Raw genomic sequence first — 22035 nt, forward strand, 5'->3', positions numbered from 1 at the left:
AATGCTATGGAAGTTTTATTTTTATTTGGTAAAATTTCTTTGGACTTCCAATTGTTTATGGTATTAAGAACAGCATTAAATCTGTCTTGGAAGTAGTACAGCCAGAATGCTCCTTTGAAGTGAGGACAGCAAGACTTTGTCTTATGTACTTTGGACATGTTATCAGTAGAGACAAGTCCCTGGAGAAGGACATCATGTTAAGCAAAGTAGAGGGTCAATGAAAAAGAGGAAGGCCCTCCAGGAGATGGATTGACACAGCGGCTGCAGCAATATGTTCAACGTAGCAGTGATTGTGAGGACGGGGCAGAACTGGGGAGTGCTGTTGCGCATAAGGTTGATGTAAGTTGGAAGGCGCTCATTGGCACCTAACAACAACAATCCATAGCATTATTCATATTACCATTATCCCTTCACCACTAGCAGGCTAAAATAATTGAATTGTTTTAAAACCCCAGCTGAAAGCAATAGATGAACTATATTAAATATATTTAAACTTGACTTTTTTTTAGAATCTAAGCTACATGGGCCTACTCATATATGATGGTCACATTATAATTAATTGACCTGTTTAAATAAGCTTCCTTTCTCTCTTTTCCTCCCTCTGTTTCTTCTTTTACTTTTCTTCCTCCCTCTATCCTTCCTTTGATGTTTTATTTCATTACATTTTTATGCTTTGGAGCATAGCGTCATGAATAATAACTACTCTTTTAATCAAAATAATAACATCCATCATTTATAGAGTTCCTGCTATGTACCAAGTACGTTGCACTTTGCATATATCAATTAATTCAATTAATCCTGTGGGGTGTCCCCATTATCCCCTTTTTCAGATGAAGAAATTGAGTCACAAAGAAATTAAGTGATTTGCTTATAGTCACACAGTAAGCAGAGTTGCCTGACATAAATTCAGAGATACCGAACCCAGAACGTGTGTTGTTAATTGCCACGCTAAACTGCTTAGTAACAGGTGGGAATTTGAAATGTCAAACATGTGAAGGAAACCCTGAAAAAAAACAGTGCTTGCAAGAAAAACCCAAATAAGGAAAATAGGTTCTGGAAAGCGAATTAATGTGGACCAGGAACAGATCATCAGCACTGGTTGCTGTAAGACCTTGAAAATTTCACTTAAGCAGTCAAAGACTTAGTTTGGAACCTGCAAAATGAAGAAATGAATTGAATGACCTCTAGGTGGTCTTCCTGTTTCTAAATGCTTCTTTGATTTTATTTTCAAATAGCCCCAATCTCTAAGCATTTCCTTTTTAGTTTGCCATATTCTGTCTTGAGTGAGGCATTCATTCATTCTAGCAATACTTACGAGCACTTACTATGCATCAGGTCCTGTTCCAGTTGCCAACGATGCAGCAATGAAGAAAATGGTCACAAATGAGGTCCGAGAGGTAATGGGTACAGGCCATGTCGTGTAGAGCCTTGCCAAAGGTTATAAGGGCTTTGACTTTTACTCTGAGGGAGTTTGACAAAATCACTCTGACTTCTGTGTGCAGACTAGATGGTAAGGGGGGATGAACAGAATCAGAGAGACCTGTTAGAAGTTGTTGCCATGGAGACTACTTCCAGCCAAGAGATAATGTTGAGTTTAGACCAGGATAGTAGTGACAGACCACCCATCTGTCAGTTTGTCATACTGTGGCGGCTTGGGTGTTGCTGTGATGGCAGAAGCTATACCACCAGTATTTCAGATACAAGCAGGGTCACCCATGGTGGACAGGTTTCAGTGGAGCTTCCAGACTAAGACAAACTAGAAAGAAGGACCTGGCAATCTGTTTCTGAAAATCAGCCGTTGAAACCATAGGATCACAACAGAATATTATCTGCAATAGTGCTGGGAAACTAGGTTAGAAGGCACTAAAAATAAACAGTGACCACACAGTGAACTTGAGCACATCAACAATTGTGGAGCTGGTGCATGACTGGGTAATGTTTTGTTCTGTTGTATGAGGGGTCACCAGGAGTCTGAGCCAACTCGACTGTAACTAAAACAAAGTAGTGGTAGTGGGTGATTCTGCATGTGATTTGGATATAGCCAGTTAGGATCTGATGATGGATTGGATGTGCGGTAAGAAGAAAAAAAGTCAAGATGACTCCAAGATTGTTGGCCCGAGGAACAGAAAGAAGAATGGAGATACCATTTACTGAGATGGGGAAAGAACAGATTTGAGAAGAAAAGAAAACCATGTGTTGTATTTTGGAAGTGTTAAGTTGAAATGCCAGGTAGACATGCACGTGGAAATTTTAGCTGGACAGTTGGCATTGAGGAAGAGATCTGGAATGGAAACATAAATTTGGGAATTGTTGCCATAAAGATGTGCTTAAAGCCGGGAGACTTGATGGACTCACTGGGTGGGGGCAGGGGGGTGGGTGAGGGGGAGAGTATGTAGGAAACAGAAGAGACGAGAGCGCGTTAAGCCCTGATGACTGCAAAATTTAGAGGTATGGGGAGATGAGGAAGAACCAGCAAAGGAGAATAAACAAAGGAGACAGCACACACTTATATAGCATACACTGTGGAAAAACAAAATAGAAGTTTTCTTCCTCTCCAATTCTTTGTTTGCCTCCCAACCGGAATAATTAAACATACACACACAAATACACTCCCATGTTCGACACTGGATCACTGGACTCTATTTGTTTTTTGTTTTGTTTTACTTTTAAAGAGACTGGAGGCCCACTTCTGAAAGCTCAGAAAGGGTTGACATGGCCATCCCAGTTAAAAGACATGCTGACCTGGCTTTATTGGTGCTTCTGCCTAAGTGTATCCTAGAAGCACAGAAAGGGTTAACAAGTACATCTGTGGCATTTATTTTCTCCTTTTCTATGAAAAAAGAAAAATACCCTTTTCATTTTCTATAGAAAGTGGCATTGAATGTAAGACAAATGGGAATCCTCAATTACATTTCCAAATTTTGTGCTTGTTCAAGGGCACCGTGAGTTTACATTCCCCTGACTCAGGGAGACGGTTGGCAAGATAAGAAAGAAAATTAAATTTATATTAAAAAATATAAAACTTTCTTACTCACCTTTTGACTTAAGAAGATAGTAAAGTTAGGAAACCCCTATTGGGAAGATGCCTGGAAGCCAAGGACTGGAATATTAAAACTTTAGGTTCTACTTCACGGATTAGGAAGAAACTTTTCTCCAGACTCTGTTGTGACTACTTACATTCACCTTTGTGCACTAGTTATTCCATTTTTAGGTTAGATATCTGTGTGGGCAGATCAATTCATATTTATCTGATTTCCTTTTTCTCTCTACTTGTTAACACTTGCAGAGCCCTGGTGGCACAGTGGTTAAGAGCTTGGTTGCTAACCAAAGGGTCAGCAGTTGGAATCTACCAGCCGCTCCTTGGAAACCCTGTGGGCCAGTTCTACTCTGTCCTGTAGGGTCACCATGAGTCAGAATCAACAGCAAAGGACATTAACATTTCTGGGACTTTTTTTTTCAAAATTTAGCATTCCATGTTAAATCTCTTCATAGATATGTAAGACACTAAGTGGTTAGGGGCACCTTGCAGTTATATGCCTTCATTGTAATAATAATTGTAGCATTGCCTTAGAATTGATTTCAGAATAGGGTTGCTGATAATAATGTCATTTGCAAAATCATGCACACAGTTGGAATGAGTAAGGGAAGGTTTTATGAAAAACAAACCTAATTTATCCAATCTGAAGAGTTTTAACCGCAAAGGCATCACAAAGCCCATGTTTTTTGTTTGGAATAAGGGGAAGATAATTATATACAGCAAGACCAAGGAACCACACTTAGATTTAATTAAAGCAAACAAACAAAAACAGTCGCCATGAATTCGATTCTGACTTACGGTGACCCCTGGGTAGTGCCAACAGTTAACGTGCTCTGCTGCTAAAGGGAAGGCTGGAGGTTCAAGCCCCCCCAGAGGTGCCTCAGAAGAGAGGCTTGGCAATCTATTTCCCAAGACTCAGTCATTGAAAACCCGTGGAGCATAGTACTACTCTGACCCACATGGGGTCAATATATCTGATCAAAGCATGCGTTAAATTAAGGACAGCCCCATATTGAAATTAAGTCATCTGGGTGTCTGTTACATTCCTCTCCTTTAGTTTAGCCCGGGAGAACTGACCACATTCATCTAAAAAAAACAGGTACCTTTGAGTTGATCCCAACTCATGGCGACCCCGTGTGTTTCAGAGTAGAATTGTGCTTCACAGGGTTTTTAATGGCTAATTTCAGGGGAGTAGATTGCCAGGCCTTTCTTCTGAGGTTCCTCTGGGTAGATTTGAACCTCCAACCTTTTGGTTGAGTGGGTTAACAGTTTTCATCACCTAGGGACTCTTACTTCTCTAACTACCCATATTTCCTAAGGAAGCTCTCCTTGCTTCCCATCTCTTTTGCAAGTCTTAGAATAAGATTTTGACATATGTAGCCTTCAGTAAACCTAGTGGGCTCTCCTTTAATTGGCTTTAATTGGAATACAGTGACCCATGAAGAGATTGACCTTTGGTGTCCATCAACTTATAAGATTCTGCTGCTACATGGCCCACTAGTGGATGCCTTTTTGTCTTGCAATTCTGTGGGACAAACTCGCTCCCAGAGGAATGCTTTGGTTTTGGGAATGTGGGCTAGAAAAGGGTAAGTGGGAGGAAGAATAAATCAATTAAGTTCCACCACCCCCAGCACCGGGGGAATCTTTGCGGTTATTACATTTTCAAGTCTGTGCCATTCACTTCTCAACAGAGAAACACATGCCATGGGACTGATCATTTTTTACCATAGGATTAATATTTCCTTCTTCTTGATAAATGTCCCTGGAATGGGAGGGTGGATTTTGCCGTTCCCTGCCCTGTCACCAGGTCTCATGATAGGCAGCAAACTTTCGGTTTCACAGCTGTTCAATTTTCAAGTAATGTGACCTTGATGAATACTAGATGAAAAGCGAGGGGAATTTTAGTGGCAGTTTGCAAGGGGAGAATGCTGATAAGCTCATATTACCATGAGACAGGGAGAGAGGATCCCATCTGTGTTTCTATGATAGTCTGTGTGATTTGTTTTTCTTCCAGGTTTGAAAGTTCCATAGAGAAATCACTGGACATTTTCTGATTGGTGGCATGGAAGAGTTTTTAAATCCAAATAATGCTGGGAATATTTAAGAGCATGCTTATTTGGCTGAGGAAGGAGTTCTGTGAGGGATCAAAACAGGGCCTGGCAACCATTTCCTTGGCAGGGATTTGTACTGCTTGGACGAACTGAGGCTGATCAAATCACTGCATCGAGCAGCTGCTGGTTAAACGTAGCTGGCCTTTTAATAAACACCATACAGAGTATGACACCAAAAAGCTCCTTTAAGAGACACAGAACATAACTGGACAGACTTGGAAAGGTCAGGGTACAAAGCCGTAGGGACTATATTTAAAGGCAGGGAGGCTTTGCAAAGCAGGAAAGGCCTTTCTGGAGTGCACTGGGTCTCTCACTAAATCTTGCTGCATCTTAAATTCATCTTCTTGCCTCACTACTCTAGCCCAGGCTTACATCCCACATTTCTGCTTGGCTCAGGTATGTCCTCGGCATTTTCCTACTCTCGCCCAGTCTGTACACTCCTAATACTTTGATAAAGTGCTTCACAGTTTAAAGTTTTTTGTTTTTTTTTTTACATATACCATTTACCTACCCCATGTGGCACAGTTTGCGCGCAACTACTAACCTAAAAGTTGATGGTTCTGACTCACCTAGTGGTGCCTCAGAAGAAAGTCCTGGCAATCTGCTTCCATAAAGATTATAGCCAAGAAAACCCTTTAGGGCAGTTCTACTCTGTAACACCTGGGGTCACCATGAGTTGAAATCAACTTGAGAGCAACGGGTTTGGTTTGTTTATTTATTTAATTTAATCCATAAGAATCTTCATCAGCTCTCTTCTGCCTCGTATGTATGTCAAATGTAAACACTTCAGCCTACTGGCATTTGAGGCCTTTAACTCTCTTACTCAGCCTGAACTTGGCTGCTGATCCTTCCATGTCAATGAAATCTGCCTCCCACCCTCTGCATTGGACCTACATTTCCTGACTCCATGTCTTTGTCCTTGACTCTTCATAATTCAATTGCTTGCTCACCTCCTCCTAAAATCAAAAAATTTCCAGAAATTTCTTGATTAGGTAAGCACTCTTTATACCTATCAGGAGTCCTGGTAGCTCAGTGGTCAAGCAATTGCTAATGGAAAGGTCAGCAGTTCAAATCCCAACTGCTCCTTGAAAACCCTGTGGGGCACTTCTACTCTGTCCTGTAGGGTCACTATGAGTCAGAATCACTTCAGAGGCAACAGGCTTTTGTTTTGTTTTGTTTTTTCCTATTTACCTATCACGATTTCTCTTAAGATTGCCAAAATTATCAAGATTCTAGAATCAACTCATTTATTGAGCTCTTCACTGTCCCAGGCACATATATGTATATATATATACACACACACATATATACATATATATACATGTATATGTATATGTGTGTGTATATATATAATCTGAGCCTCTCAGCAGCCCATTTAAACCCAAACTCATTGCCGTTGACTCAATTCCAACTCACAGTGACTCTATAAGACAGAGAAGAACTACCTCATAGGGTTTCCAAGGAGTGGCTAGTGGATTCCAACTGCCGACATTTTGGTTAGCAGCCGAGCTCTTAACCACAGTTATTATCTTCAGTTTACTGATGAGAAAATGGAGGCTCAGAGAGCTTAGTTAGTTGCTTATTATTGCTTTTAATTTGTTCTGTTGTACTCGTTTAGATAGTTGTATAGAGTACCCTTTGTTTGTTTGACTTTTTCAATGCCTGCTACAGGGCTCTGGAAATAGAAAGCATTTAGCAAGCGGTAGTTGAGTGATCAATTTATTTGCCAAAGTACAGAGGTAATTGCCTTGACACACTTTGCAACTGCTTCTAGGAGTAATTTCAGTCCTTCTAATAGGAGCCCCATTGATTGGCATCCATGGAAGCAAATGTTTGGCTCGTACAAGCAGTCAGCGTGGTTGGTAATGAAGGCACCGACTGAAACCAGGTCAGCCAGTTCTTTAGCAACATTCTGCCTCCCTCAGAAACTATAGTGACCTGGCACCACAGGAATTTGCTTTGCATAGATCATTCAAAGCCCTTTGAGAGTTCTGTGTCTGGTGGCCTTGAGACATTACACGTCCCCTTTCATAATACTAATTAGAAAGTTCTGTAGTCATTGCTATGAATAAATGATTTTTTAATGCCATTGGGATACCAGGTGCTAGACCAAAGTTTGTATGAAATGCCTTTCTGAAGCCAAAACCTATTGGTCTATCTGGCTTTCCAGGTGTCTGAGTCCCACACACTGTTGGTTATATCATGGAAAGTCAAGCTATGGGCAGGATCTGGCTAGTTAGTGTTTTCTCTGGGTGTTGGCACACACTGGTTGTAAATCAACAGATGAAACAGCTAGTTAGTATTTCTGTACTGTTTCTCTTAACAATCCTTAATTATTGAAACTTTTTACATGTGAGTGATGGAGGAATCATTAGCTATCACTGTCCCTAGCAGAAAAATTTGGAAATCAGGACTGTAAGAAGGTATACAAAGAAGTCAGTTCAGGACTGAAACCGGAAACATGATGCTTCCAGGTCTTTCCTTCTTCTGGGCCCAGGAAAAGCATCCATGCATCAGATGAGAGAAACGGTACCTCATTCATTCAAACACGACTCCTGGGTACATAGGGCTGAGAGTAGATGACAGATACCTGCTGAACGGCTGGCTAGTCAGAGATGCCAGAGCATAGTGGTCAAGAGCATGGAATCTGGGGCAAGACAGCTGTGTTCGAGTCCCAGTTTTGCCACTTACTTGCTGTGTGACCTTGGAGGGTTATTATGTTTTTTTACCTACAAAACAGAATTAAAATGATGCTTACCTCACAGGCTATTATGAGCATTGTTGTCGGTGTTAGCTGCTGTTGAGTCAGTCCCTGACTCATGGCAGCACCATGTATTATAGAGTAGACCTGCCTCCATAGGATTTTCTTGACTGTAATCTTTACAGAAGCAACTTGCCAGGCAGAGTCACTAGATGGATTCGAACTGCCAACCTCTAGGTTAGCAGCCAATTGCAAACCACTTGCGTCACCTGGGCTACATTGCTATGAGCATTAAACAAGTTAACATATGTCAAGTGTATAGACCAGCATGGTCCCCTGGTGGTGCAGTGGTTAAACACTTGGCTGCTAACTAGAAAGGTCCACATTTCGAACCCACCAGCCACTCCACAGGAGAAAGATGTGGCAGCCTGCTTCCCTGTAAAGATTACAGCCTTGAAAACCCTATGGGGCAGTTCTGTTCTATCTTATAGGGTCACTAGGAGTCAGAATCAACTCAATGAAAATGAGCTGGGTTATATAAACCAGCATCTGGCACTCAGTAAGTGCTATGTAAGTGTTTAAGTTAGAGAAGGAAAGCAAACAAAAAATGCTTTTCTATTTTCAATGCCATTAGCAGCATGCTCTGATAATGTGCCTGGTGAGAAAGACCTTCTCTCCTCCCAGACCTGTGTTTTACCCTTTAAACAATGTAAACATTCTAGCAAGGTAGGTTTCAGCAAGACAAGAACACACATCTTTATTAAAATATGAAACTGTCCCACCCCAACCCCCATTACCGAATCTTCACAGCTATTTTGGAGTCACAAAAGTCTTTTCTCCCAGTGTGGAGGGGAGGAGGAACGAGAGATTGGAATATATCCTGCAGGAAAACTGGCAGCAAAGATAAGAATATAATCTGACTTGCAAATGTGTATTTAAAGTGAGTTAATTTATTGAATTTTTTCTCATTTTTCAGCTACCACCACGCAGTCAAAGCGGAAAGGTCACTTCTCTCGATGTCCCAAGCAATACAAGCATTACTGCATCAAAGGGAGATGCAGGTTCGTGGTGGCCGAGCAGACACCCTCCTGTGTGTAAGTGGAGCTCCCCGAGTGAGCAGGCAAAGGGGTGCAGAACGGTGCCAGCCTGTGGCCTGACAAGACTGGAAAGTCTGAGCTAACTACGCCATCTGTCAGGACACAGTTTAGCCTGTTCCTGCCCCCAGCCACTTGTTTAGGGGCCCATTCGCCAGCTACTTATGGAGAAACTGACGCACACTTTCCTCCTGAAACATAAGCGTGTGAGAGCCCAGATCCACTTCCAGGCTGGGCCTTGTCCTCTGCTGCGTTACGCAAGCCAAACTGTTTCTGTCCAGTGTTAAGGATACTTTTCAGCTCAAATAATCTCCCAGGTGGTACGAATACAAATGGAAACTAATTCTCTGGCATGCATGAGGTGGTTCATAAATCGTAAATATGAAGGAATTTCTGCCAAATTAAAAGCTACTTTTGCAGCCTGTGAGTTAAGTGCAAGGAATCCATCCAATTTATAAATAGAGATTAGCAAAGCCAGTTTTAGTGCAGCAGGGGATTGGGAGAAACATTCTCTTTCCAACTCTCAGTAGATTAAGAGGCCAAGTTTAATTCTACTCGGGCATGAACAACTTTTTTGCATTTTTAAATATTAATTTTCCTCTGAAGAGATGTCTCTGGAAAGTGATGTCTGGGACCTTTCCTCATAGAGAAGCGAGGTGATTTTTCGAGTACAGTTTTGGCCTAAAGTTGACAGAAAGTTGATATTCTTCTGCATAGTCCCCCAGGATACAATTTTCTCCTAAGTGCCTCAGAACAGTGATTCTCAACCCTAATTTTGTGGAACATTTAAGAGTCACAGGACTTTCTCAAAACCTAATTATAATTAAGTTTAATTTAAAAAATATATGTATATCATGGAAAATACTTACTTAGAGAGAAATAAGAACTAGTAATGTAAGGAAATAAGGAAAATGCAGGGGTGTGTGTGTGTGTATTGGGAAAGATAGAGCTGTTTTTTCATTTCATTTAATTGCTTACTGGCTTGGCAGTCTGTATTGAGTCTGAGAAATGTTCATGCCCCTTAACCCAGTACATTTTTCTAACTGGTCCCTATGTCTACAAATTTATTGTTTTTTGGGGGAGGGGTGGTTTATTGCTGCCCTCTAAAATGAAAATTGTGATGTGTAATCTATCAGTATACAGCTTGTCACCTTCCTTGGCCACCATAGCCCGTCTGATTCTGCCCTAACTTTCTATCCACGCCTTTCACCTATTCCCAAATGTTTTTCTAAAATTGCGCGTTCCTTTTTATGGTTTGTTATAGAGGGTCTTTTCATAGCCTGGAAAGCTTATTCTCACTGATGTTTTAAGATGCAACTCAAACATCATTTCCTCCTGGATGCCTTCATTGACTTCCTCCTTCCCAGATACACACCCAAGCTGACTTAGGTGCCCCTGCTCTGTGATCTCGTTGCACTTCTATAAAAAAGCTCTTTTCCCACTGAAGCTTAACTGTTAGTTTCTTTAAATGTGACTGTGAGCACCTAGAGACAGCTTGTTGATTTTTGTGTCTCAGTGCCAAGCACAGTACATAGGATTTACTAGATGCTTCAGAAATGACTGATGAATAAATGGATGGCCCATCTAATGCTATGCTAAATACCAAGACCAGAACCAGGAACCCTTTGTTAGTGGTGGCATGATGCAATATCAGTGGGAGGCAGAGGAACATAGGTGTTGGGGAACAGATTTTGGAGTCGGGTAGACCTACCTTAAGCTTTTATTTCCACCAATTATAAATAGTGTTAACAATGTGTAAGTTATCTTTTATGAGCCTTAGTTTTATCAGCGACAAAAAGGGATAGTAATAACTTTCCTTTAAGGGTTGAAGTTTAAGGAAAAATAACGCATGCAAAACAGTTATTATCATACCCTGCATAGAATAGCAAACAAACAAACAAAAAAACACCAAATAGAATAAAAAAACGTTGAGATCATGCAAGATTATGCAACCTAGGTCTGATCATTTGATTTCTTGGTATAGCGTGAATTCAGGCAAAATTTTCTTGCCATTGGTGACTATGCCGTCTTGGGAAGCCAGAAATATCTTTCTTTGTTTGGGTTCATAGAAGTTTGTAGACTCCTGCTTTTACGTGAAAACCAAAATGGGTTTCAAATACTCAAATTTCCGATTAGTCTTCTCACTGTTTTCTTGGAATGGGGATAATTTGCTTCTAGACATAAAAGTTTTACACATTTATGCAGCACAGTTCATGTAAGCAGTGTTGCAGGGTGGTTAAGAGCATGAATTTGGGAGCCAGATTGCCTGTGTTTGAATCCCAGCCCCACTCACTTCTCTGTACCTCAGTTTCTTCATCTGTAAGAGCAGGTTAATAATAGCACCTGCTCAAGAGTCGTTTTAAGGATAAATTGAGTTAATATGTAGAAAGTCCTGAGAATGGTGTCTGGTATTTCAGAGCGGTGATCCCCAACTCTGATTTTGCAGTGCCCTCAAAGGTCATGGGCATCTTTAAAAAATGTTTTTAATTTAAAAAACAAATTAAAAAAAAATTAATTTTGTGAGATGTTTATCAAATAAAAATCCATTTATTTATTGATTAAATGATAAATACTTAGGAGGATCTTGCTCTCTTTCCTCTTCCTCTCCCAGGTAAGAGGCACACATACTTACTTGGTCTGGAAGTTGCTTGAGGAGGGTGAAATGACAGGAGAGTCATGCTAACCAGCTATGCCAAGGTTTGACCTTCTAGCATGGCTTCATTGGGTTGTAACTTGCAGGAAGTACTACTGAGAAATTCATTATTAGCCATGCTTAAGCCACTGAACGCAGAGCTGACAATTAGGAAAAAAAAAAAAATTCTAAAAGAGCAGCAAGTAATCGCTGTGCATTTTATGGGCAAAGCTACTGTTTAAAGATGCGGTATTTAGTAAACTTGCTAAAGAAACATTTAAGCTAATTGGGAGAAACTGTATTTACAGAATTTTAATTATGACCTTAAAAAATATCTTGTTAAAAAATCTCCTTCCCACACATGCAATTAGAAGTGATTTTTTTTTCCTCCAGTTGCAGTCCTACGCACAACAGATTTTCGATATTTCGAGATATTTCTAAGAAGTCTCCCTGTTGTTTTGACCTTGGAATTAAAATACCTAGCCTTGTTGCAGGCAGCAGTTTTCTCTCAGATACCCTAGAGGCATTTTGCAGTAGATGGAAGGCATTAAGGGTCTTGTCTCTTGCTTGCGTTGAGTCTCACCTTTCAATTGATGGTTGTTACTGAACTTGTGTGTGTTTTGTTATTATTGGTTTTTTTTTTTTGGTTTGTTTTTTAAAGCACTGTATCAGCTACGCTATTGGCATTAAGGGATCTTCTGACCTCCGTACTAGAGAAATACAGGTTTTGTGGGAATTAATTGCCTTGGTTCTCGTCTAACACGAACTATAGAAAGGCCTGCCAGTAGAACTTTTCTTAAAGAAAAACAGGTTGCCAAGAAATCTTTTCAAGTAGCAAGATTTCATCTTTTTGAGATTCAAGTAATTATGTGTAGGCCCAGTATCTCTTTGGGTTTTGAATGCATCTGAGGAGAATAAGGGGAAGATATTTGTTAATACATAGGCATGAATGTTGCAACATATACTTTTTGTTTTAAAATGTCCTCAGACATGGTTCTTAGGCACTTTTTTAGCTTCTGACACAGTTCAGAGAATATTATGATAATCATGGAGCCTCTAGAGCACTGAGCGTCCTTCAGATAAGTTCCAGTTGGGCCAAATGGATTCATAACTGTAACTTCAGAGACTTGGCGGATCTGCTGAGTTGAAGGGATTCCTAAGATGATAAGGGTTGAGAGAATGAAGAAATAATAGCCCCACTGTGTTCACACAAGGCCTGGAGAACATGTTGGCTTTTGATCACTCCACTTTATGATAGACATAGAGATATGGGGGACACTTAGAGGAGAGTGGACAGAATGATGAACAGATCTGAAAATGTGGTCTTAGAGAAGCAAAGGATCTGGAGAGGACAAGTCCTACTGTATTTGTATTTTGGGGCTGTAGTTGGGACATGGTGAATAGAAGAGCATTACCCAATTTGTGACTGCCCCTCCCCAAGCAAAAGAACTAGAGCCCATAGGTGGAAATCACAGACAGATAAATCCAGTAGAAGTAGCATTTATGGGGGACTTTCTATATGTTGAGCTATGAGCTTTCACATACATTACAACGTTTGATCGTATAAAACAGTAGCGTATATAATAAGAGAGCTTGGGCACACCAGAATGGTTAGTATCGCCCTAAGGTGAGATGGGAAATCCTGGAAATTTTTTATTCCCTTGTGATGGAGGTATTGAAGCACTTGGGAATGCTGTGGAGGGAATTTTATCATCACCTGCCTTTCAAACTCAGAATCTAAAATGTAGAATAGATCTTAGTAAATTGCCATCATCCCTGTTTATTTATGTTAAGCATGTTATTAATAATAGTCAAGTGATAATACATTTTCAGCAAAATAAAGAAAGTGAAATTACTTGTGTGCTTTTACTAATTCCAAGTACTGAAAGCAATGTTAATTACTTCATAGAAGAAATAATAGCGATTCTTAAAAGCCTGACTTTTTTCACCCTGTTGCATTCTTCTTGTTTTATTTTTATAGCTGCGAGGAAGGCTACACGGGAGCAAGGTGTGAGAGAGTTGACTTATTTTACCTACGGGGAGACAGAGGACAGATTTTGGTCATTTGTTTGATAGCAGTTATGGTAATTTTTATCATCCTGGTGATCGGTGTCTGCACGTGCTGTCAGTAAGTATTTGTAAACTTAATTTTAAGTCAATCTAAGAAACTGTATCTTGCTCATTGTTTTCTTTTCTTTCTTTTTTTTCCTCTGTCCTGGCCTTCCTTCCTTTCCTCTTTCCCTTTTGCTTTGATTTACATAAATCAACTTTTCCGGGTTAGCTGTCATATATATTGATATATTTATTTATAATAAAATACGTACAATTTTTATCTTTTCACTCTCCAAAGTTATTATAATTTGAAACAAACTTTGCATAAAATTTCTAGTTTAAAAAAAAAAGTCCTGAAGTCAGTCATATTTTTGTGTGGGTTTGTAAGTAGGCTAAGTAAGACCAGGTAAAAATCACATTTTATTTTCTTAAACTGTACCATGACAATGACACAATAACTTTGGAAGATAAACGTAACAAGGAAAAAAAAAAGCTTTTTTGCTTACCCATTGTCGTTGAGTGAATTCCAACTCATAGGTGACCCTATAGAACAGAGTAGAACTGCTCCATAGGGTTTCCAAGGAGCTGAGCTCTTAACCACTGTGCCACCAGGGCTCCACTTTTTGCTTAAAAAAACCCATTGCCGCCAAGTCGATCCTGACTCATAGCTACCCTATAGGACAGAGTAGAACTGCCCCATAGAGTTTCCCAGGAGCACCTGGTAGATTCAAACTGCTGACCTTTTGGTTAGCAGCCATAGCACTTAACCACTACGCCACCAGGGTTTCCACTTTTTTGCTTAGTCAGATTAAAACAATGAATTTTATCTACAAAAAAATGACTACAATGTTTTTTCTGTCTTTTACTTTCTATTATACAACACTACTTTGGAAATCAAGAAACACCTTGCTTTTTCTCTGACCACAAAGTGGTCTTTAATTAAGTTAGTTTCTTTAGGCAATCCACTAACTTTTTAATCAGACCAAGACTACCACTTCGGATGCTAAAGAAATTTTCCTAAAGTGCTATCTTCTTTTTTTATGATTTAGAGTTTAATTTATTAAAAGATACATTTCACAATTTTATTTTATTGTTGTTTGTGAACATACACAGCAAACCATACACCAATTCAGCGGTTTCTCCATGTACAATTCAGTGACAACGATTACATTCTTCAAGTTGTGCAACCATTCTCGCCCTCCTTTCCTGAGCTGTTCCTCCTCCCTGATCATAAACTCACAGTCCCCGAAAAGAGCTATCTTTTTTTCAGAAGTTAGTCGAGGCTCCTGACTTTTTACCTTTTCGGCTGGGCTACTGTACGCACCAGAAGAAGGTGTGTCATGATTCCTTTTCTTTACAACATTCATGGGAGAAAGTTCAAAGCAATTGAAAAATACCACCATGGCTATTGTGGGTCTTTGGTTTTTGTCTAAACTCTGCAATTTCCCTATCTTTGAGACCATGAACAAATTTCTTATCTTTAAACTTCAGTTTTATCTTCTGTAAAATGAAAAGAGTAAACCAGATAATCTGTATGATTCCTTCTAGCTCTAAAATTGAAAGATCATTTTATATTACCTTTTTATGATAGGATGGAATTTTTATGATGCCAGGTATGGGGCAGAGCAATTAGTTGGGCACAGCTGGAAAAGGCCTATTTTATTACATTAAATTTGAATTGTTCTTTAAGCAAGAAAACTGGGCTGCAGTCCAGAATATGTAACACATTTCTTAATTGATGGATCTAGAAGCTTACTTAATACATTCAGAAGCTACCTTCACTCTCTTGGTTTTCCTGTGTCTGTTGACAATTGTGTACTATTATTTATACGGTAAAAAATGCTTTTCGGTCTATTTTGTAAAATGACTTGGCCTGAAAAATTTCTTTTGCCACCCAAGCTCCACCAACAGTCAACTACCATATTCTCTCTATGTTGTGTTTGGGTGCTGTCAAGTCAATTCCAACTCATGGCAATCCCGTATGGCAGAGCAGAACTGACCCATAAGGTTTTCTTGACTGTGATTTTTATGGAAGTAACTCACCATCGAGCCTCTGGGTGGGTTCAAACCACCAACCTTTCAGTTAGCAGCCAAGCACTTAACTTTTACAACATCAGGGCTCCTTTTTTTTTTCCTATGTAGATAATTACGTTCTATCACACTGTGGCCTAATCCACTCTCATTTGGTCCCAGAGAAAAAGAACGTAAAAGACTTATGAGAAAAAAAAGAACTGGGCAGCCTTTCGTTTTTGTCATACACGGGGTCGCTATATGTCAGAACCAACTCCACAGCACCTGACACACAGACACATACACACATGCATTTTTAACAGTTTAGAAATAAGATTACAGGTTGTCTTGATGATTAACTTGGTATTCCCGTGAACTAACAGAGCCAGACTAATTTCTCTTTATGTAAGTCCTCTAAGGAAAAGTCGTAAAAGAAGGAAGAAGGAAGAAGAAATGGAAACTCTGGGTAAAGATATAACTCCTATCGATGAAGATATTCAAGAGACTAATATTGCTTAATGGTAAGTGTGATAAGCTTGTTGTTGTTGCTGTTGTTTGGTGCCATCGAGTTGGTTCTGACTCATAGTGACCCTGTGTACAACAGAATGACACACAGCCCGATCCTGCACCTTCCTTGTGATCGTTATTATGCTTGAGCCCATTGTTGCAGCCTCTGTGTCAATCTACCTCCTTGAGGGTCTTCCTCTTTTTCTCCTGACCCTCTAATTTATCAAGCATGCTGTCCTTTTCCAGGGACTGGTCCCTCCTGATAGCATGTCCAAAGTACGTAATATGAAGTTTTGCCATCCTCGCTTCTAAGGAGCATTCTGGCTGTACTTCTTCCAAGACAGATTTGTTCGTTCTTCTGGCAGTCCATGGTGTATTCAGTATTCTTCGCCAACATCATAATTTAAAGGTGTCAGTTCTTCTTCGGCCTTCCTTATTCATTGTCCAGTTTTCACATGCATGTGAGGCGATTTAAAACACTATGGTTTGGGTCTGCCGCACCTTAGCCCTCAAAGTGACATCCTTGCTTTTTAACACTTTAAAGAGGCCTTTTGCAGCAAATTTGCCTAATGCAAAGTGTCATTTGATTTCTTGACTACTGCTTCTATAGGTGTTGATTGTGGATCCAAGTACAATGAAATCCTTGGCAACTTCAATCTCTTCTCCATTTATCACAATGTTGCTTATTGGTCCGGTTGTGATAAACTTAGCAGTTGGGAAACTATTCAAGTGAAATTATCCTGGTGAGATGGATCTTCACTGCATCTAGTAAATCACTGATTGGAATCTGGTTATGTTTAAAAACATCTAAGAATAAATTTATACTTCTTCGCAGAATCTATGCCAAATAAAGGAATTTGGCATGTCTTTCTCCTACCTGTTACCACAGAAATAGGAGTATGGGAAGGAGGCTTTTTATACTTCTTCTAATGTACTGAGATCAGTCTTCATTCTAATTGTGCATGATTGTGTTGGTTATTTTATATTTGTTCGTTTTCATTTTCAGGCACAAAGATGTGTTTTAATTGAGACCTTTCAAGTTAAAAGAAATATAACAATAGCAATGTTTTGCATTTCTTTTTGCTGTAGAGTCGATTCAGACTCGTATAGGGTTGCTATGAGTCGGAATCAACTCCAGGGCAACAGGTTTTGGTAGCATTTATTGAAGAATGCCTGGGTGGTGCAAAGGGTTAAAATGCCCCCTGCTAACTGGAAGGCTGGAGGTTTGAGTCCACCTAGAAGTACCTTGGAAGAAAGGCCTGGTGATCTACAACTGGAAAATCAGCCACTGAAAACCTTATGGGACACAGTTCTACTCTGGCACACATTGGGTAGCCATGAGTCAACATTGACTGTACAGCAACTGTTTTTTTGTTTTTTTTTTTAACATTTATGGAGTGTTTACCATATGCCAAGTACTGTTTTAAGTTCTTTAAACATTATCAGTTAGGATCCCAGCAGGAATCACAAGTTCCCTCAGATGATCCACTAATGAGATTTTGATGGAGAGACTGTGATGACTGGGTTAAGGGAACTCACGGGGAGTGTTCAAGCCCCTGAGACTAGCAAAAGTGGGCAGTTGTTACCCTTCCTATGCCTGAATAGGCCGGGGAAGTATGACCTTAGCCCACTGAGAGGAGCTCTGGAGGTGGGGCCACCAGGCAGGAGCTGTAGTTTGGGGGAGAAAAAGCCAGAACCTAAGCGAAGAGTTACTGGGTGGTACAAATAAATGGTTAATGCACTTGGCCACTAACCAAAAGTTTGGAGGTTCAGTCCACACAGAGGTGGCTTAGAAGAAAGGCCTGGTGATCTGTTTCTAAAAAACCAGCCATTAAAAACCCTATGGAACACAACTCTACTCTGACACACATGGGGTCACCATGGGTCAGAATTGAGTCCACAGCAACTTTTTTTTTTTAAGAAGGGGAGTTGGAGAAAATAGGGGAAAAATGCTTTAACATTTCCCTCCTCCTGGCCTCAGATCTTTGGCAGTTGCCTCCCATTAGCCAAACCCAATCAGAAACCAGAGGGCAAGGGAGTTCTGATGACATGATCTTTAGGGGTCAGCCTCCTGGAGCACAAATGAGGGCAGAGGAAATTTCCAAGGGAGCAGATGAAGAATAACTGGCACAGTCGGGATATTTTGGGCTGCAATACCGTAAAACCCAAATCAAACTGATTTAAAGACTAAAGAAATGTATTGGCTCGCATGAGTTGGCAGCCCAGAGGTCAGGTGGGCTTCTCACTTGGCTGAGCCAGAGGCTTCCACTTGAGGAAACAGGCTATTCCGCTCTCTCTGCTCCCTCTTCAAAGAGTTGGCTTCATCCTTGGCCAATTCCTCTTAGGTCATAAAATAACTCGTTGCTGTCAAGTCAATTCTGGCTCATAGCAACCCTATAGGCCAGAGTAGAACTGCCCCATAGGGTTTCTAGGGAGTAGCTGATGGATTCGAACTGCTGACCTTCTAGTTAGCAGCCAAACGCTTAACCACTGTGCCACCAGGGCTCCTAGGTCATAGAATAGGCTAGTAGAAATCAGGGCTATATGCCTCCTTGTTCACTTTCAACAAGAAAGTAGTGACTTTCCATAGCTCTCCCAGCTGTGCAAAGAATCTCCTTTCCTGGAAACCTCTGGAGGCTTACTGGAGTATAGTAAATGCTTATCGAGAAATTATATTATTTTCCTGCAATGGCACTAATGTATTGAAAATAAAATGCTGGCTTGGATTTTTTTTTTTTTTAATTACGTAATACATTTCTCTTAAATGGTCTATGCTTTTTTTCCCTTCATTTTTACAGGCTATGCATGAAGGTACCTCAAGGATGGTGGCAAACTGAAGAAATATCTTGCTCATTTAAAAATGGACTGAATGTGTCTCAGGAAAACAGCTAGCAGAAATGAATTTTAAATAATGTAGTTATGTTTTATTTGTAACTTTAGTTTTTGTTTATTACTGTTTTATTATTATTATTATAATACTAACTTTTATTATTATTTAGTAATTGGGAAAAAAGCACCTGGTAAGGTTTCATAAGAAGGGGAATTTTAATAAATTCCCACTTTAGTTTTCTCACCAGGATTACTAATCAAATGAAAACTAAAGTAGGAAGGAGGTTAGGTATTAGGAATTGAGTTAATAATAACACTACCATTTATGGAGCACTTACCATGTGCTTAGAGTCCCTGGGTGGATCAAACAGTTAAGCACTGGGCTACTGACCAGAAGTTGGCCATTTGTACGTACCCAGAGGCACCTTGGAAGAAAGACCTGGTGATCTGCTTTTGAAAGGTCACAACCATGAAAACCCTGTGGAGAACAGTTCTACTCTGAAACACAGGGGGTCACCATGAGTCAGAATCTGCTCAACAGTAACTAGTTTGGTTTTTTTGGTTATCATGTGCTAACAGTTTGAAATATATTATTTCACTTGATACTTTCAACAACACTGCAAGATTGTTGATCATATTGTATTCCTCATTTCTCAAATATGGAAACAGACCACTCCCACAAAAGTTAAATAATCTAACTAAAGTTTATAGAGTTAGGAATTGGTAGAGCTGGAATTGGAACCAAGATTTACCCAAGCTGTGCTCTTAACCATCATTATAGTTAATCTGAGTTCGTGCAACCTAATTCGATAAAGTAACTCAATATTTTATACTGACCTGTGTTTTGCCATGACTCAGATGCTGGCGCCATTGTCCTGCAGAAACACAAAGCAGATTGCAGAGTTCTGGCCTATGTTGCTGTTAAACAATCATGCTTTCTGTAGAACTGACTTTTATTACGTTTCTTTGCTCTCTTATGCATTCTCAGTGAAATGAAGACATTCTTATTAAACCCAAGAGATTTGCCCCATAGCTGTTGCTGTTGTTAGATGCTGTCGAGTTGGTTCCGACTCATAGCTACCCTACATACAACAAAACAAAATACTGCCGGGTCCTGCCCCACCTTCACAATCATTGCTGTGTTTGAGCCCACTGTTGCAGCCACTGTGTCAGTCCATCTCATTGAGGGGCTTCCTCTTCTTTGCTGACCTTCTACTTTACCAAGTATGATGTCCCTGGAGTAATGCATAGAGATGGAAAAGTAAATGGTAAATGCCTGACATTTTTTTAAGCCCCAGGTAAGTGTTTATGGTCAGTAAAGTGTAAGACCACTGAAAGAGGCTGTTTATTCTGGGGTGATGGTTAGTGACAGCACAACAGAGTTCAGGCAGAGACTGTTTGTAACCAGTCATTTTTGTTCTTCTAAAAAGCACTACATGTGATTAGTCTGAAGTGAATTTTCTTGCAATGAAATCACGACCATAAGCATCTATTGCTTGAAACTACCTTGTCAAACACTGCTTCAACTTCATGGCTTATAAAAATTGTCTTAGACCTGAAAAAGTGAAACCTACATTTAATCAATAATTCATAGAATATGGAACGTTCTACATTGAGTAGGTGGATCATTTAGAAAAAACCAATGGAAGATGTACTCACATTTCTGCACTTTGTCTGTTTTGCCTGTCAGCCAAGCAGCCTCTTTTCCAGAACCTTTGTAAATAAACTTCACTTTGCCAGTGTCAGCTCCAGAGCCAAAGTGAAGTGGAGAACTCAGACAAAAGCTGAAGTTGTATATCACCCTCTATCACATGTGGTGTTTTGAGAGATGCTAGGGCTGTGTTTATATATAATACAGAAATAACTCTTATATCAATAAAAGCTAAGCCAAACAAAGGATAATCTTCTAAATATATTTTTCTCCTTACTAATAGCCATCCTTGAAATGGGATTATATACAACTGATTTATGGTGTACATGTTTTGTTTTGTTTTGTTTTTTTCAGAAGTCTCCTTTTGGGCTCATCGATGCCCTTTCTCTTTCCCATTCTTTAACTCTAAAAGGGCTTGAAAAAAAGGTATTTAAAATACACAACAATGCTGTAAACATTTCTTCTTTCCTGGACCAAGGTTGGCTGACCGATGGAATCTCTTAAACCAGTTCAGACCTGGGAATTTTGCTTGGACCCTAAAATGTTAATTTTGCCTCTTGAAATTTGGTGGAACTAATGCCAAGAAAGAACAGCAAGGAATTTAATATATTTTCATAATGCATTTTATAATTTTTTTGCATATACTAAATAACCTTGTTTATGTAAACTGTTACCATGTGATAAAATAAATTTATTTTTAAAACAAAGCAAACTTTTTTTTACTTGGAAATTATTAATGGAAATAAATTTGCATATTACTACTTTTTAAAACTTTTTACTTTATGGAGATTATCCCTTAATGCATTTGAAATAGTCACATACTAACCATGTGTTTTCTTTAAAAAATTAAGAATTTAGAAGTATGGTAGACACCTAGGGGATTGTCTTCCCGATTCTCTAGCCACATTTTTTAATCTACCTCCAACTGCATTTGATTGTTTCAAGGTGAGCATCTAAAGAAGCTGGGCCAATTGGAATCATTTTCAGGTGATTTTGGAACTAGAACTGAGAGTCAATCTTTCTTTGGGTTCATGGGTTATAAGAATGTGCATTTAGAACTTATTGGCAATCATGTTTTGCTCCATGTGAACCGAAATAGCTAAAGAAGGAAGTTGGTCAGCAGAAAGAAATAGAAACCTGGAGCAGATATTCAGAAAAGAAACCAGATGAAATTTGAGTTTCCAGAGAGAATCTGAGTCTCTGGTTACATGTATCCTCAAAGCTTAGCCTCATTCCTATCCACAGGCTCCATGAGACATGTTAGTGTCTGTTTGATAAATTCCTCATTTAGCTTAAGCTAGTTCTATTTGGGTTTCTGTGATGTAGAGCCAAGATCCTGATCAATTCAGGTGCATCATGTGATTGTGAGCAAAGATTTCTCAATGCAGAAGTGACATCCTAAGGGAAACAG

At 39.6% G+C, this 22035-nt stretch overlaps 1 protein-coding gene across 1 annotated transcript in view; it reads left to right on the top strand.

The window, feature by feature from the left end:
• Positions 1-16768, top strand: part of BTC (betacellulin) — a 51624-nt gene extending 34856 nt beyond the window's left edge. The window contains exons 3-5 of the mRNA XM_003414216.3: positions 8826-8943; positions 13557-13703; positions 16048-16768. Of these exons, the coding sequence (XP_003414264.1) occupies positions 8826-8943; positions 13557-13703; positions 16048-16156 (374 nt within the window). The 3' untranslated portion in view covers positions 16157-16768. The remainder of the gene's footprint in view (positions 1-8825; positions 8944-13556; positions 13704-16047) is intronic.
• The last annotated feature ends 5267 nt before the right edge of the window (positions 16769-22035 follow it).

The sequence above is a fragment of the Loxodonta africana genome, chromosome 5, assembly GCF_030014295.1.
Source record: "Loxodonta africana isolate mLoxAfr1 chromosome 5, mLoxAfr1.hap2, whole genome shotgun sequence".
Taxonomy (NCBI): domain Eukaryota; kingdom Metazoa; phylum Chordata; class Mammalia; order Proboscidea; family Elephantidae; genus Loxodonta; species Loxodonta africana.